We start from the raw sequence: 18,184 nt of genomic DNA on the forward strand, positions 1-18,184 counted from the left end.
GATAATAACCAAAAACAGCAAAATTTCCTCAAAATTACCAATTCAGGGGCAGCAACCCAACAACAGGTTGACCGATTCATCTGAAAATTTCAGGGCAGATAGATCTTGACCTGACAAACATTTTTACTCCATGTCAGAGTTCCTCTAAATGTTTTGGTTTTTGAGTTATAAGCCATAAACTGCATTTTACCCCTATGTTCTATTTTTAGCCGTGGCGGCCATCTTGGTTGGTTGACCAGGTCACGCCACACATTTTTTAAACTAGATACCCCAAAGATAATTGTGGCCAACTTTGGATTAATTTGGCCCATTAGTTTCAGAGAAGAAGATTTTTGTAAAAGATTACTTAGATTTATGAAAAATGGTTAAAAATTGACTATAAAGGGCAATAACTCCTTAAGGGGTCAACTGACCATTTTAGTCATGTTGACTTATTTGTAAATCTAACTTTGCTGAACATTATTCCTGTTTACAGTTTATCTCTATCTATAATAATATTCAAGATAATAACCAAAAACGGCAAAAATTTCCTCAAAATTATCAATTCAGGGGCAGCAACCCAACAACAGGTTGACCGATTCATCTGAAAATTTCAGGGCAGATAGATCTTGACCTGATAAACATTTTTACCCCACATCAGATTTCCTCTAAATGCTTTGGTTTTTGAGTTATAAGCCAAAAACTGCATTTTACCCCTATGTTCTATTTTTAGCCGTGGCGGCCATCTTGATTGGTTGACCGGGTCACTCCACACATTTTTTAAACTAGATACCCCAAAGATAATTGTGGACAAGTTTGGATTAATTTGGCCCAGTAGTTTCAGAGGAGAAGATTTTTGTAAAAGATTACTTATATTTATGAAAAATGGTTAAAAATTGACTATAAAGGGCAATAACTCCTAAAGGGGTCAACTGACCATTTCGGTCATGTTGACTTATTTGTAAATCTAACTTTGCCGAACATTATTGCTGTTTACAGTTTATCTCTATCTATAATAATATTCAAGATAATAACCAAAAACAGCAAAATTTCCTCAAAATGACCAATTCAGGGGCAGCAACCCAACAACGGGTTGACCGATTCATCTGAAAATTTCAGGGCAGATAGATCTTGACCTGACAAACATTTTTACTCCATGTCAGAGTTCCTCTAAATGTTTTGGTTTTTGAGTTATAAGCCATAAACTGCATTTTACCCCTATGTTCTATTTTTAGCCGTGGCGGCCATCTTGGTTGGTTGACCAGGTCACGCCACACATTTTTTAAACTAGATACCCCAAAGATAATTGTGGCCAACTTTGGATTAATTTGGCCCATTAGTTTCAGAGAAGAAGATTTTTGTAAAAGATTACTTAGATTTATGAAAAATGGTTAAAAATTGACTATAAAGGGCAATAACTCCTTAAGGGGTCAACTGACCATTTTGGTCATGTTGACTTATTTGTAAATCTAACTTTGCTGAACATTATTCCTGTTTACAGTTTATCTCTATCTATAATAATATTCAAGATAATAACCAAAAACGGCAAAAATTTCCTCAAAATTATCAATTCAGGGGCAGCAACCCAACAACAGGTTGACCGATTCATCTGAAAATTTCAGGGCAGATAGATCTTGACCTGATAAACATTTTTACCCCACATCAGATTTCCTCTAAATGCTTTGGTTTTTGAGTTATAAGCCAAAAACTGCATTTTACCCCTATGTTCTATTTTTAGCCGTGGCGGCCATCTTGATTGGTTGACCGGGTCACTCCACACATTTTTTAAACTAGATACCCCAAAGATAATTGTGGACAAGTTTGGATTAATTTGGCCCAGTAGTTTCAGAGGAGAAGATTTTTGTAAAAGATTACTTATATTTATGAAAAATGGTTAAAAATTGACTATAAAGGGCAATAACTCCTAAAGGGGTCAACTGACCATTTCGGTCATGTTGACTTATTTGTAAATCTAACTTTGCCGAACATTATTGCTGTTTACAGTTTATCTCTATCTATAATAATATTCAAGATAATAACCAAAAACAGCAAAATTTCCTCAAAATGACCAATTCAGGGGCAGCAACCCAACAACGGGTTGACCGATTCATCTGAAAATTTCAGGGCAGATAGATCTTGACCTGATAAACATATTTACCCCATGTCAGATTTCCTCTAAATGCTTTGGTTTTTGAGTTATAAGCCAAAAACTGCATTTTACCCCTATGTTCTATTTTTAGCCGTGGCGGCCATCTTGGTTGGTTGACCGGGTCACGCCACACATTTTTTAAACTAGATACCCTAATGATGATTGTGGCCAAGTTTGGTTCAATTTGGCCCAGTAGTTTCAGAGGAGAAGATTTTTGTAAAAGTTAACGACGACGGACGACGGACGACGGACGACGGACGACAGACGACGGACGACGGACGCAAAGTGATGGGAAAAGCTCACTTGGCCCTTCGGGCCAGGTGAGCTAAAAATGGTATCACTTAAAAACATTTCCTCCAAAGACATTTACATCTCCCTCTTAAATAGATATTATGAAAAACCAATAGGATTTCAAAAATGGGACAACATATTTATCTGCTAGGTTTGTTTGCTTGCTTCTTTTTTTTTTTAAAGTACAGGGTCATTGATAAATAATTGCAGCATGTCAAATTGTATCATAAAAATAAGATGTGGTATGATTGCCAATGAGGCATCTCTTTACCAGAGACAAAGATGTGGCATGATTATGAATATGATAAATAACAATAAAAGACAATCACTGAATTTAGAATCCTGACTTAGGACAAACAGACACATACAAAATGTGGGTGCTTTAAACATAAGGTTGTTTGGAGTAAAGTTTTTTCCAAACTGAACAGTTTTGTTATAAGCCATAAAATATATATCACCATAAACATGTCATCCATAGCCTTTTATCTATAACTGTACAGTATTAGTTTTGCTCATTGTTGAAGACTATACAGTGATCAGTATTTATTTACATTGTACTGTAATGGGTTCCTCTTTGGCAATCATATCACAAATCTCTATTCACATTCCAAACTGACAACATTCAACATTTATTCTTACCATGTTCTATAGAATCAGACAGTTTCTTTTCAAATCTAGCTCTAAATTTAGCCACACCCCTGTACAAGTTTCTGTATCCATCATCAACAAAGATGAAATGTGTATGATCTGAATTCAGCGGCACTGGTTTTGCATGTTCTATCACATTACTGGTTTTGTATTCAGCTATTTTATCAAACTTTCCCTGAAACATATAAAGTTACAACACATATGTAATAAGGGGCCTTGAAGGCATATAGGTATAAGTTCTTCATCTACTGTCGTGACTAGCCTGTCAGCATAACTTTTGTTAGGGGGTCACTGTTTGGTCCAAATCTTAACTGACTAAGATTGCCAGTTTTCAATTGCAGATATTACTGATTTTTATCAATGTTAATTCATCTGATCTATTAAAATGCACCTTTACAAAATTTTATTACTGTCATTTAAAAATATCAATAATTCCCCCAAAGTATTTTAGGGATCATTTCATATTCAATTTACTTATATCATTCAACCGACAATTGACTATGGCTGTCACAGCTCTTGGTTAATGACACGGTCCATGTGGAACCAAAGTTCTTTTCTTGGATTGGCATTTACTATCAAGCCAGAGATGTATACTTAAATAGTATTTGTTCATCAATAATAGCTAATTTATGAAAATTTGAACACAGGAAAAAAAGTACAAATGTAAAAGGACAACTGTATGTTAATTTCTTATTCACTATTTTCAAATTTAAATATGATAACAGAAAATCAAAATAATAACTTCTAAGCTACAATGTATTCTCCAAGAAATTATTACTAATATAATAATCTTTCAGTTTTATTTTTGTAAACTTTTTTTTCTGAATTTTTGAAGCAACTATCAAATATGCAATAGAAGCAAGAAGAAAAAGGACAACTTTAATGTCCTGCTAAAGCAAAATCCTACCAATGACCACAAACTACTATTAAATGAGCTTTCTGTGACAAGATTTGATATAAGATGTTAATAGGAGACAAATTCTACATGGACATATAATAATGGAAACCATGTCATGATCATATTATAACATTGTATAGAATTTGTAAGACTGAAAATACTGAGCTGAAGAATGCTACTGGGGTGAGGGATTTTCTTACTGTGTTGAATACCCATTGGTGGTCTTGTGATGTTTCTTCTCTTTGGTTGGGTTGTTGTCTCTTTGAAACATTCCCTATTTCCATTCTCAATTTTGTTATGGGTGTCATACTACTAAATGATAATGGGATATAACTTAATATCACTTGAGTAATTTAATTCAAAAATTGATCAATGACCTTACAAATAGCAAATGAAAATGTTGCAATATCGTCTCAGGATATGATTTTGCGTATCACCTTTTGTATCACACTCATGGCTGTGATATGAGAAATATCTCTTCATGCTAAAAAATGAAAACATGCCAAAACCATAAGAGAAATTATCTTACCATTTCGACTTTCACCTGATTGTCCTAGTAATAAACATATGTATCATTTAGAAATTTAAGAGACTATTGATTTCCCCTCTTTAAAATCTGTTAAAGTGGCTATTTTTACTTAGAATATTGGCCAAGTCCTGTTTGTGTTTGTCGTAAATATGTGACTACATGAATTATTATAATAGCATCATATTTAAACTTTTGTTTTGTTACTTCTTACAAACCCTCAATTTTAAACCCTCAGTTATGGAAAACTGAAAAATAAAGTACTTCTGACAGAAACATTATTCGTTCTTCTTTAGAACCAATTTTTTCATGGATTGAGAAAAAATAGAACTTTTGTGAATATTTGATTTCATAGATCTATCAAAGAGTCCATGACAGCTTATAAAACAAGAATGTGTCCGAAGTACATGGATGCCCTACTCATACTACTATTTTCCATGTTCAATGGACCGTGAAATTGGGTAAAAAATCTAATTTGGCATTAAAATTAGAAAGACCATACCATAGGGAACATGTGTACTAAGTTACAAGTTGATTGGACTTCAATTTCATCAAAAACTACCTTGACCAAAAACTTTAACCTGAAACGTGCACGTTCATTTTTTATGTTCAGTGGACCGTGAAATTGGGATCAAAAGTCTAATTTGTCTTTAAAATTAGAAAGATCTTATCACCTAGTTTGTTTATATACCCACATGCACATTATCAATGAAAATTGTCAATCCACAAATGCTAATGAATCCACAGTTAGAGGAATAATATCAAATACTAATTCCAAAAATATGCTGAACAATAGTGAAAATATATCTGTATTAGTAGTATAATTCTGAGATAATAATGTTACAAAACATGTAGAAATAAATTTAACAAACAAAAATTAATAATGGAAATTATTCATTTGTTTTATATTATTAGAATAAAAGACTTTATACACTAAAAAACAGTGTCATTATTATTAATACAATGGTGAAAAATGTGAGTTTTTTGCATAATTTTAACTAATTTAAGTATTTTTTATGTTTTTTTTAAAACTGCATCTTGGATTTGCCCCTGTTCAAGGCACACCACAATTCAGATATTCTTAGAAACACATCCATGATGTGTCAAATTCGTCAAACTAGAGGGTCCAAGGACCCTGTGTCGCTCACCTGATATTTTTATTTACAATTGTTACATGATAAATTATGCAACTGTTGTACTGTCGTTTAGTTTCAGAGATATAATACTAAAAAGTGCATTTGAAACCTATGCTTTATTTCAGCCATGTGGGCAGGCAGGGTCATCATACACAGTGGTCCCTGGATATCCTAGTGGTGATTTAAACCAAGTTTGTTTAAATTCAACAGTTGTTTAAGGGGAGAATTTTTGTAAAATTTATCTAACAAGAAATGCAAAGTAATGAGAAAGTTGTGAAGTAGTTTTGTTGTTGCGCAACATCCCCCCCCCCCCCCCCCCCCCCACTTTGCCAAAAAAACCAAAAAGGTAATAAAAAATTATCATATAAGGGCAATCTATCCTATTAATGATTTCTGCAAAATTCAGTTGATTGTGCAAGGGTTGTATAGCCAGCTGAGGTCGTTAAAAACTCTCTTTCTTTTGTTGTTGCAGATAGATCTTGACCTGATAAGCAATTTTACCACATGTCAGATTTGCTCTAAATGCTCTAAGATTTACGAAAAATGGTTAAAAATTGACTATAAGGCAATAACTCCTAAAGGGGTCAACAGACCATTTTGGTCATGCTGACTTATTTGTAGATCTTACTTAGCTGAACATTTTTGCTGTTTACAGTTTATCTCTATCTATAATAATATTCAAGATAATAACCAAAAACAGCAAAATTTCCTTAAAATTACCAATTCAGGGGCAGCAACCTATCAACGAGTTGTCCGATTCATCTCAAAATTTCAGGGCAGATAGATCTTGACCTGATAAACAATTTTACTAAATGTCAGATTTGCTCTAAATGCTTCGGTTTTTGAGTGATAAGCCAAAAACTGCATTTTACCCCCTATGTTCTATTTTTAGCCATGGCGGCCATCTTGGTTACTTGGCCGGATCACCGGACACAATTTTTAATTTAGATACCCCAATGATGATTGTGGCCAAGTTTGGTTTAATTTGGTCCAGTATTTTCAGAGGAGAAGATTTTTGTAAAAGATAACTAAGATTTACGAAAAATGGTTAAAAATTGACTATAAAGGGCAATAACTTCTAAAGGGGTCAACAGACCATTTTGGTCAGGTTGACTTATTTGTAGATCTTACTTTGTTGAACATTTTTGCTGTTCACAGTTTATCTCTATCTATAATAATATTCAAGATAATAACCAAAAACAGCAAAATTTTCTCAAAATTACAAATTCAGGGGCAGCAACCTACCAACGGGTTGTCTGATTCATCTGAAAATTTCAGGGCAGATAGATGTTAACCTGATGAACAATTTTACCCTTTGTCAGATTTGCTCTAAATGCTTTGGTTTTTGAGTTATAAGCCAAAAACTGCATTTTACCCCTATGTTCTATTTTTAGCCATGGCGGCCATCTTGGTTGGTTGGACGGGTCACCGGACACAATTTTTAAACTAGATACCCCAATGATGATTGTGGCCAAGTTTGGTTTAATTTGGTCCAGTAGTTTCAGAGGAGAAGATTTTTGTAAAAGTTAACGACGGACGACGACGACGGACGACGGACGCCGGACGCCGGACGCCAAGTGATGAGAAAAGCTCACTTGGCCCTTCGGGCCAGGTGAGCTAAAAAAAGGATACTCTTACAAACCAAGGGAAGTTTGAAAAATAAAGGAATTTTATATGAGTTGTGGTTTGCCTTTATTCATTATTATGCATGTGTATGCTAATGATTTTCTAAAAGTCGTGAACCAGATAAATTTGAAGAAGTCTAATCAAGATATTTCTCCTTTATTCTTCCCTCCATTATCTGGAGTACCACTATTTTTGTAGTGTTATATGGTTTAGTAACAATTATAGTAAGCAACTGTGTGCGATGTGCAGGAAACAATTTAAAGTAAGAAATGTTCGGTGCACAAATCAGTATAATTATTTTTGCCTATAACTCAATTGTTCAACTTCAAGATACTGGTATAAAGGATATCAACACTGCCTGGCATACTGACGACTAAGCTAAAACTCACAATACCTGATTGTCACATCCAATTGTCAATTAAGGATTCTATCCCAGCAACATGCTCAATTTAAAAAATGAGGAATGTATACAAGTACCATTAAAGTAATTAATTATGTAATTCACTATAAAATGTGCAGTGATCTTTTCCATCACCATTTTATATACATTTGGACTGTCCATTTAAGGCACACATGCTATTCAATAATGCACTATACTATATATGTACAACACGTCAAAAGTCTATACACTGGAATTTACTAAAATCTAGATGCATCTCATGTGCCACCAAGATATCAATGTAACTATCCCAATCTGTTACACAGAATATAGGTTCTTACTTTCTACTGTTTATTCTATGCCAATAAGCACATCTTTGTAGGTGCTTTTCATAAATAGCCTGGCACTGCACCAGTGGACTTATTAGTCCTACTTCAATAAAACAATACAAAAAATTCAATTAGGAACATAAAATATATTAACGTTCAAAGACTTACTTTATACTGCATGGGTACAAAGGCGGCCCATTTCCATTAAATAAACTATTCAGTAAAACTATTAAGAAGGGACTACTGCATATAATAATGAAGGCATGTTTGGGTTATTTAGACAAGCAAAATTTGGATTGGACTCCAGGAGGGTAACCCCCTTAGGTCACAAGGTGTATTTTTAGAACTACGTGGGCAGACATTTCAGTCTGGACTTTTTTGTATAGAACATTTCCGTCAAAGGACATTTCTTTTTCAGACATTTCAACCATCTGAATAAAAACATTTTTCTAAAAATAAAGTGTTGTACTTATTGTCATTGTTATAGAATTTAGTATTGAAAGAAGAAGATTAGACTTTTCTTTCTAATTAAGCTCTGACATAAAATAAGCAAGATTTAAACTTCTTTGTTAACAAAGGCTGCAGTATTTTCATTTTAAAGCAAATTTGTTTTAAACATGGAATGCTACCAGCAAATATATGAAGCCTCACACATATATCTCATATACCCCAAATACAAGGTATGTCCTCTCTTTTCATTACCTAGTCTATTTTGGCTGACCCTGTGTGTTTTCCTAAAACAATATCATAATTCTAAGATTAAATATAACTATGAGAAAATCATCTAATCAGAAAAAAAACTTTCATGCAAAAGCAAGCAATCCATGCATGTATACCTTTTTCAAATTTGAAGCTATTTCTACTGTCAACATTTAATAACGGACAACATATGTTCCTTTTGAATACTGTGGATTCATTATTATTCATTTGATACCAATTTTCGTGGATTTTGTGGGTACAGGTTAAACACGAAATTAAATGTTCAACAAATAACAAATTTTCTATAGGCTTGTATTCAGACCTCAGCAAAACCACGAAATTAAATATCCACGAACATACATGTTTACCTTTATCCGCGAAAAATTGGTACCCATGAAAAATAAATTAATCAACAGTGTATTTTAAATGTGATAAATCAACTATAAAATTTACCTGTACATTAATATTATGATCTGTCAAGACATGTCTATTTTTAACATATCCCCATGGAGCTATTCCAATACAACGTAGAACATGGGCAAATCTGTCTTTATACCATTCGAATGACTGGCCTTCTCTCACTGCTAATCCTACTTCCTTCATTACTCCCATATTGAATCCTGAGGTTATAAGCCAGGCATTTGTTGTTTGGGAAGCCTGTAAAATAATAATAAAAATGATTTTTTTTATATTGGATTATCATGAATCCTTAGAGTCAAATAAAACTGATATCTTACATCTGAACTAAATATATATTTTACCACCTTTAACATCAAACAACAATTAGTACAGTTTTCTCCTCATAAATTCCTAATGTCATCCTGGTAAGCAGGGAATTATGAAATACCTTCTTGTTTCTAAAAAATTATTCCATCTCATTCATACCACTCCTATCTATGAGAAACTAATTTAAGACAGCATCATATTCTAGCAATATGTCATCACCATGATGCTAAAAGGCCCTGGAGAGAAAACTGCATGAATTTGGAATTTTCAAGCTGTTGTCCGTGAAGTCCTGTGGTTGCTCCAGAAAGGTTCAATGACTATTGAAAGTATTGTTAGTGTGTTACTACTGTTGAAATTTGTGATGCAAAATATCCTGTTAAACAGCATCATATAAATTATTTACAAAAGTATCTTGTCTGACCTAAGACATCACCTTATTGTTCAAATTCATAAATCAGAGACACATGTCGATAATAGGAACTATACTTGCACCAAACTAGAATGCTACCTAATTTTACAACAAGTCTTTTTCTGTTATCATTTTTAAAACCAGACTGTCCCTTAATCTATTCCAAACCACTTAAGAATTCAAAACTGAATGTCTCCTGTATCTTACAAAATAACAATCAAAGAATAAACTGGACAGTTTCCATCATTTTACAACAGACCATTTAAAATCATAAAATAAGTGAATCCCAAGTTACATTTTAATAAGACCAGTTTTGAAGTTTCCCTAATTTTTCATGGATTTTGCTGGTATTAAGGTGATGCAAGAAATTTTTTAAATGTTCAACTAAGTATAAATTTTCTATAGGCTTGAATATCAACTATTGCAAAACCAGGAAATCATATATCCATTAAAAATATGCAGGAAAATAATTGAAATCCACAGTACACTTATGAGTGACCAGACTAGAAAATTTAACTCATTTACCACAGTTTACTATACTTTTTTAATTTTACAACAGACCAATATATTCACTTTAATTAGACCAGACTGGAAAGTTTCCCTCATTTTACAACAGACCAATATACTTATTTTAATCAGACCAGACTGGAAAGTTTCCCTCATTTTACAACAGACCAATATACTTATTTTAATCAGACCAGACTGGAAAGTTTCCCTCATTTTACAACAGACCAATATACTTACTTTAATCAGACCAGACTGGAAAGTTTCCCTCATTTTACAACAGACCAATATACTTACTTTAATCAGACCAGACTGGAAAGTTTCCCTCATTTTACAACAGACCAATATATTTACTTTCATTAGACCAGACTGGACATTTTCCTCATTTTACCACAGACCAATATACTTACTTTAATCAGACCAGACTGGAAAGTCTTCCTCATTTTACCATAGACCAATATACTTACTTTAATTAGACCAGACTGAAAAGTCTCTCTCATTTTACCATTAAGCTTGAAGTTTTTAGCACCACCAACAACAGATATGATCAGACTAGGTGTATTTGGCTCCATTATTCTCCAGTGGTCTTTCATCAGCTTTATAGCCAGGCCAACTGAATCTGGTTGTTCTTCATCTGTTAAACGTAAGTACTGGAACAAATATTAAATGGATTAATCAAGAAATGGTGTCTTTTGTTATTGCACAGAAACCATTGGTAGCCTCCTACCCATGTGCTATTTCGTTCAATAATCACTTTATTTTAGAAAACCCAATCAAAAATGTATTTTGAAACATTACTTATTCAGGTTTTCTTGCACCATTTGATTATTATGAACAAAAAGCTGCCCTACCTGTTGTCCTAAGCAAAATTCCAAGTATGGAAATAAAGGTAATAGGTATCTGACAGATGCAAAGAGTGCTTACATCATGTACATATGCATGTTACTGGTCATTATTGCCAAATTGTATGATCAAACAAGGAGTCAATCATTTTAAAAGTACTTGCAAAATGTGTAATATAAATATTTAGTTTATAACAAATATTTTATTTTGTTTTGAAGTTAGTGATAAAAAGTGCATTTGAAAATACTGAACTAAGATGTCTTTTTTTTGTTCCCTAGTAATGTGGTATTGCTATCAAGTTACCAATTATACCACATCTTTTTTAACTTCTTTTTAATAATTGAATTTTCCTGGTTAAAGTACCTTTGCAGGTTTCATGCCACCAACTTGTTCCATACCAGTAAATTTGATTTTGCCAAAAGACGTTGTATTTTTTACTTTTATAGCCTGATCAGCTTTCCATTCCAAGGGAGGGAACTTTTCAGGAGGTTTAGATCCAAGGTTGTTGGGATTAATAAAAGGCTTTAAATCTGTAAAACATGATAAATGACATTAACAATCTTTTAAGCATGCATGGTATAATCAATATCTATGTTTTTTTATTTAGCATTATTTTTTAGTTTTACTGAAATAGTTCAGTGATGCTTTTGGTTGTTAAAATCAGAATATCCTTTTTTTTAATGCATGAGGTACTCAACCATTCACCCCATACACTAAATACCTAAATATCTATAAACTTCTATAAAAATTTGCTTTTTTCTTTGATACAAGACATGTTAGATTGGAAAGTCATGAATTTTTTAACGTAGCAACTAACACTCCATTTGTTTGTTAGAATATATAAATTCTATTAATGAATTACAATGGATGATTAAAAGTTATTCATAGTTGGTACTGTTTGAAATACATAATCATTAATGTTCCATTCCTGTGTTCCTAAATATCTATTTATGTGTTTATAAATACCATTTACTGTGGTTATAAAGATTTGTTCAAAACGATTAATATTAAATCTGTAGGTTACTATATTTAGTAGTAAAAAAAATGTACAAGTCCTTATACCATGTTATACATGTTAAACATACCAGCTGGAATTAGGTTTCCAAAGTTACGTTTTCCTACTGGTGTAAATTCATTTGGAACATGGTTTTTCAAAACTTCTCCACAGTGACATCTGAAAAATAAAATAATTTCAGATTTAAATAAAATTAAAATATTTTTAATCTGGTCAAGCATAGGTTCTTTTGTCATATTTTTTTGTATTTTCTATCAGATTGTTGAAAGAATTTGTTGCTTGTCATAATTTTAATGAAAATATATAAATGATAATTTTGTGCACATTTATACCAATTACATGTACATACTTCAATGCCTCTGTCTTCTCTATTTTTTGTTGATTTGGTGCAGGAACAAATTGTTGACATTCTAACTGCTTGAAGTTTTGTCTGATGAACGCAATATGGTCCAACTTTTGCTTAAAAGACAAAAATAGTTTTCTTTTTAAAACATTTAAAAACTTGATAAATAATATAAAGAGCCAAACCCCTATCACATGTTAAATACAGCTATAAAATGACCATTTCATAAAAAAAAACATTCAAGTGGCCTTATCTTTGTAAAAAAACAACAATAAAAAAAACCAAATACAATGACAGATCCAGAAATTTTCATAAGTGGGGGCCCACTGACTGCCTTAGTCATGCTTCAATGATTGATTCCCTATATAATAAACATAATTATTTCCACAAAAATAAATCATTTCCATAGACTTGTGACACAGACAAAGAGCCCACTCCATAATGTCATGGTACGCAAAATAGTTTTACAAAAAAAAAAGGCTTTTGTTTATCTTTTGAATAAAATAAGTTAGATATGTCTGTCCAAAGAATAGAAAATTAATTCCAAAGAAATCAAAATTTTGAGTAAATGTCTAAAATTTAGACCCTCTTTAAACTCTAAAAGTAGCACACAATGGTATTCCTTTTATAACATATCTTAATTAACTAAGTAAAACATAACTTGCATGCAATTTATCTTTGTAAAAAATTACTGTAGAATCAAAATGTATCCGATGCATTTAAACATGTTTGTAGGGCCCAACTCTCTCCTTAACCTGTGACAAATTACTTTTCTTTACTGGCCCATTTGCATTTTTTTCTCTCAGTTTACATGGTTCCTCTATGACACAGACTCAAACTTTCTGTATATTCTGTGTTTTTATACATGTTAACTACCTTCTCAAAACTTTTGTCCTCCTGATCAGAATTCATCATTCTACTGAGTGGTACCCTTCCCATTAGAGGTACTTTCTTCCTCATGTCTGAAAATCTAACATCCTCTAATGTAAGTCTCTCTTGTGTTCTAGCTCTGCGTTCATCAATTTGATCTCTTGTCATCATCAGCCGTGAATTTGTTCCACCTCCTGTGTCAAACTGTGACGGAGAGCTGAAGTCCTCCATTCCAAATGCCTGTAAGTTCCTGCCAGTAGGGTGTATCTTTGATTCCATCAGTTTATTCCCAACCCCTGCCATCTTGAGTCTGTTTAGTTTTTGTATTCACCTAAAACAATATATACCTCAAGAATAGCAAAAATCGTGTTTCACAACAAATTAAGGCATTGAATACAACATTCACCTACCCCTTAAGTCTTAAGATGATCAGTGCTTAAGATTCAAACTTTCTCCAATTTAGGCCTACATTAATATATTCTTTGTTTCCCCAATCCTGACCCTGCCAAGCCAGGTGTGGGAAGGTACATATAGGTAGAGAAATATTTTTATTTTTTCAAAAAAGCTGGAACAATATCAGTCAATTTGACAAGCCTGAAAATGTATATTTGCCTTAGGTTTGACAATAAAATTTTATGAGTCGCACAATTTTTTTCAGGTTTGGTCGGGATTGGGGAAATGAAAAATATTTTATTCTAGGACCTAGATGAAATCAAAAGACTGTTTTATATGGTATTTCAGCAGGCACTGCACATTTCAAGTTATCATCATGCATGAAATTTATTGTGATGTGTTTAATGAAACACAAACAAAGGAATTTAATATACATCAATTAACACGTTTATTAACAACTTAATTATATTGTTAGGATTTTCAAAATCAATACATATGTTTTTAATGGTATGAATTCAGTCATTGACAGTGATAGGAGTTGACTGTTCATAGTGACCAGTCGATTTTTGGAAAATGGTAGGACAAATCATGAAGCAAATGCGATGCAACAGTGAAACAAGTTTGTTGATGCTACGAACATGACGATCGAGTATGAGCATAATCATAATGAGTCTCATGCAGTAATGTGATTTTGACAATCATTTTTTGAAAAGGGGCATCAACTTTTAAGTTGTATGAAAATGACCGAAATTAGATGAAAAAATTTCCGGATCCTTGGACCAGTACCAGTTTGCAATGGTACAATGTACGAGTTAACTTGCTTCCTGGGAAAAATAAGGACCATTTATATGTTTCCTTTGAGTTTGGTATGTGTCTAAAAGTATTAGGCCATAAGAGTGGTTTTGTTTTGCCTCTCCCTTTCTCTATCAGTGATATTGTTGGCTTTTTTCAAAACTACCTCTACCCTTTTTTATTGGGAAAATATGCGTCATTTTTATCAAATTGGGAAATTTATAATGAAAGATGAATTTGACTGGAACTTCAATTTGCAGACCCCGTTTTGAGAGGTAAACCCTCATTTGAAAAAAGACCCCTTATTGTCAGTCATGATACATAAATAGACCCTCAAATCTGCACATATAGTCATTTTAGGCATGAAAATGGTTTATTAAATGAGTGTTTTTCAGTTTGTATTCATGCACAAATACTACTGAGACTGCACTGTTTGGGAAAAAAGTTAGTCTTTTGGGGAATAATTTTAAGCCATTTTTTTTTCAAATTGGGATTTTTCTCCAGGGGAAAAAGCCTTTATTCTCCATTAATTTAAGGAAAACAATATCACTGTCTATTGACAGTATTGTCAGGAATTCAAGCCTATAAAACCACATATAAAAATAAACCATCAAATGCTTAACTTTGTATGTATTGAGTGAGCAAATAGTAAACATGGTAAAGAATACGAACTTGATATATATTGTTAGTGGCAACCCTAGTGTTCAAGCTGAATAATACCGTACATTAGCTGATTTTGTCATATCAACACAGTAACAGTAACACAAATAAAATCATTCAGGGATCTCCATGGATGAAAATTGAACGATGGAGGAACTTTCACCATTACAATCCGTGTCTACGCTGTACAGTGTAGCGCGATCGGAAGTATTTTATCCCTCCATACAAGGAATGTTGAACATGCTAATTCATTGTTTATTTAAATTATATTTATTTGAATTTTCATTATAGAATAAGAAGTATCAATATTTTCATTTATTGCCGTTTATAACCATTCAAATGCCAAGTCTTCTGATAATAAATAATAATAATGGCCCCCCCTTAGTCGAGAATGACCAAAAGCTGTCATGAAGGTCCCCATGTAGATTACTTGTATTTTTGGTAATTGTTATGGGTGTTAAAAATAATATGATGTGGAGCTTATTTTTCATGGACACTGTCAAATGCAGAACCCATTACCGGTATGGCTGATTTGCAGCAACAACAAAACGATTTGTATGGGTTATGTAAAAGGTTAGAGATTTGTAAAGCAAACGTTGACAAATGAAAAGGTTTTTAATGACTTTATCTGGCAAATTGATGCTGTGCAACATGCATCTTTCGAGTCTGAATAGAAACCGGAAACGCGGATGTATCAATTTGATTGTAATATATGAAATGAATTCGGAATAACGATACGATATTTCTTTACAGGAAATATTTAAATTTTTACCTTTAAACTTTAAAAGTAGTTCTAAATTATCGTTACTCGAGTTATTTGCGATGAAATAATATTTACTGTTTTGCGTCTTATTTTGTACTTCTTAAAAAAGGGGGATGCTGATTGCGTAAGTCAAAATAAAGCACATGTTCGACTTGTTAAACTGTTTTCTTTGTAACTGGATTATTAATTTATTTATTTAATCTAAATTATCATAATCATTTGCTGAAACTTAGTTGATTAATTCGACAAATGGATCGTCTATCCTCAGATAGTATTCTCCTGTCTGGTTTGTTGATCTACCTGTACAAGCTCAGGTACAAGTGATTAGCGATCTTAATCCGAATATCCCTCAGGCGTTAGAACTGTATTGGATAATAATGGCGTCAGGCTACAAAAAACGATGAAGTTTTGAACGATAGCGGAAGACAATTAAACGATGGCGCAAGACAATTTAACGATGGCGCGAGTCATTTGACGATGGCGCTAGACATTTGAACGATGGCGGGGGGGCCATCGTTAAACAGGCCATGGAGATCCATGAAAATCTGTCTTGTTATTGTCAGTAGGGATAAAAAATGAATGAAATGTTCAAGAGTTGATTAATAACTGCAATCCCATGATTTAGAATATTTGGCCGATTTCTATTTAAAATAATTCTTCATTCAATAAATTTTGTTTTATTCAAGTCAATTTGATAGATGATCAGATTGAAATAATTTTTGCCCTGTATCCTTGGTGGTATGCTTAGATCAAATTCAGCTATATTTCGTAGTCATCGGACATTGGAGGAAGTCTTAGAACAGGGGTTTCCCTAATTTTGGACTCATATTACACAAAGTTTTAAGGGTGAAACTATAAACAAACAGAAGATTTTTAAAATAAAAATAAAAGTATGTTATGAATGTTACAGAATGTATTCACACAATATAATCCAATTATTGGTTTTATCAGTTGAATAAAGTGAAGTCATAACTCTTAGGTGCATGGATACACCGGACTGCACCGTAAATGTTTTTAGAACTGTAAAATATCTGAGAACATAAACTTGCTGATCATGCTGATTTGTTCTTTGTTTTGATTTTTTAGTCAGATTCTCTTGAATGCCAAGTTTATATTTTATACTTAGGGAAGCTGTTAGATTTCCAAACTTAAAAATTTGAATTCATTACCTGGCACAAGATTACATCTTAGGTCATTTTACTAAGAAAGGGTAGACAAATATCATGAAGATGATAAACACGACTTGAAAAGACAACCGGAAGTTTACAGTGCTGCTAGGCGCTGCTCAATCAATATAGGGGAGATAACTCTAAAAGTCTTATAGAAAGATTAACATGATTAATCAATCCAGTGAAATAAAAAGTTTCAAAGTTTCCAATTATCAGTATTTTTTATAATATTTTTTTTTTAAACCTTCGAATTAAGCTAACTTATAAATTTTATAAAGAAAATGATTTTATAAGATTATTTTAAAACCAAGAAACTCACCTAAAATATTTCAATTAAATTGAAACTCGCTATTATTAATATAGTATTAATTTTATAGCAGCTTAATCAGTTTGTATACTAATTTCTAACGTCCTGGTTACCCTTGATTAACTGTAGCAAACAGGATTACAAAAAATAAACAGGATAAAAATAACAAAAACAGATATTAACAAAATCATTACCTTTCTTATTTAAATAAAATTTAAATTAAGAATTGTAACAACAGCTATGTCCAAAATCTGTTACAATACTAATACTGTGAAAAATATATTGATATTTATATGGCCATATAGTTTTGTTTTCAGTTGTTCTTGTTTTCTCCTGATGTGAACACAGATAATGCAATTTTAAAATTTAATTTCAATTGGTTGAACTATATTGCATCAGAAAATAATATCTAATTCAGGTTATCTCGTGAGAAAATGAAATTGATCACAACAAAAAATTATACAACTAAATAAACATGTATGTATGTGATAATTCTGCTTCTTTTGGTACCAAGTTGCAATAATTCAAACCAGAACTGACCCCTATGAATATGTGCATTCGGTGTTACAATGCATATAACTCTTAGATATAACGTATCTAAAAAGCATGTATAGCTCACCTGTGTCTATTTGCATATTAAACAAAGGACACTCTTCGTGATTTAAAATGTCTATTTATCTGTCATAATTTAAATCATATATAACACATAACGGAAACATATTTCTCTCTT

At 32.4% G+C, this 18,184-nt stretch overlaps 1 protein-coding gene across 5 annotated transcripts in view; it reads right to left on the reverse strand.

Annotated features, from left to right (window-relative positions):
• LOC139528140 (transient receptor potential cation channel subfamily M member 8-like) overlaps positions 1-17,274 on the reverse strand; it is a 49,285-nt gene extending 32,011 nt beyond the window's left edge. For 2 of the 5 annotated variants that reach the window (XM_071323988.1, XM_071323987.1), the window contains exons 1-9: positions 17,148-17,274; positions 13,377-13,701; positions 12,507-12,616; positions 12,228-12,316; positions 11,506-11,672; positions 10,767-10,949; positions 9,114-9,317; positions 4,495-4,518; positions 3,059-3,242 (exon numbers count right to left, since the gene is read on the reverse strand). In XM_071323988.1, coding sequence (XP_071180089.1) covers positions 3,059-3,242; positions 4,495-4,518; positions 9,114-9,317; positions 10,767-10,949; positions 11,506-11,672; positions 12,228-12,316; positions 12,507-12,616; positions 13,377-13,673 — 1,258 coding nt within the window. In that variant the 5' untranslated portion in view covers positions 13,674-13,701; positions 17,148-17,274. Of the gene's footprint in view, positions 1-3,058; positions 3,243-4,494; positions 4,519-9,113; positions 9,318-10,368; positions 10,724-10,766; positions 10,950-11,505; positions 11,673-12,227; positions 12,317-12,506; positions 12,617-13,376; positions 13,702-17,147 lie in introns of those variants that run through there. The other 3 variants (XM_071323990.1, XM_071323989.1, XM_071323991.1) reach the window with 3 other exon arrangements.
• Positions 17,275-18,184: the final 910 nt, after the last annotated feature.

This window comes from Mytilus edulis, chromosome 6 (assembly GCF_963676685.1).
Source record: "Mytilus edulis chromosome 6, xbMytEdul2.2, whole genome shotgun sequence".
NCBI classification, from domain to species: Eukaryota; Metazoa; Mollusca; class Bivalvia; order Mytilida; family Mytilidae; genus Mytilus; species Mytilus edulis.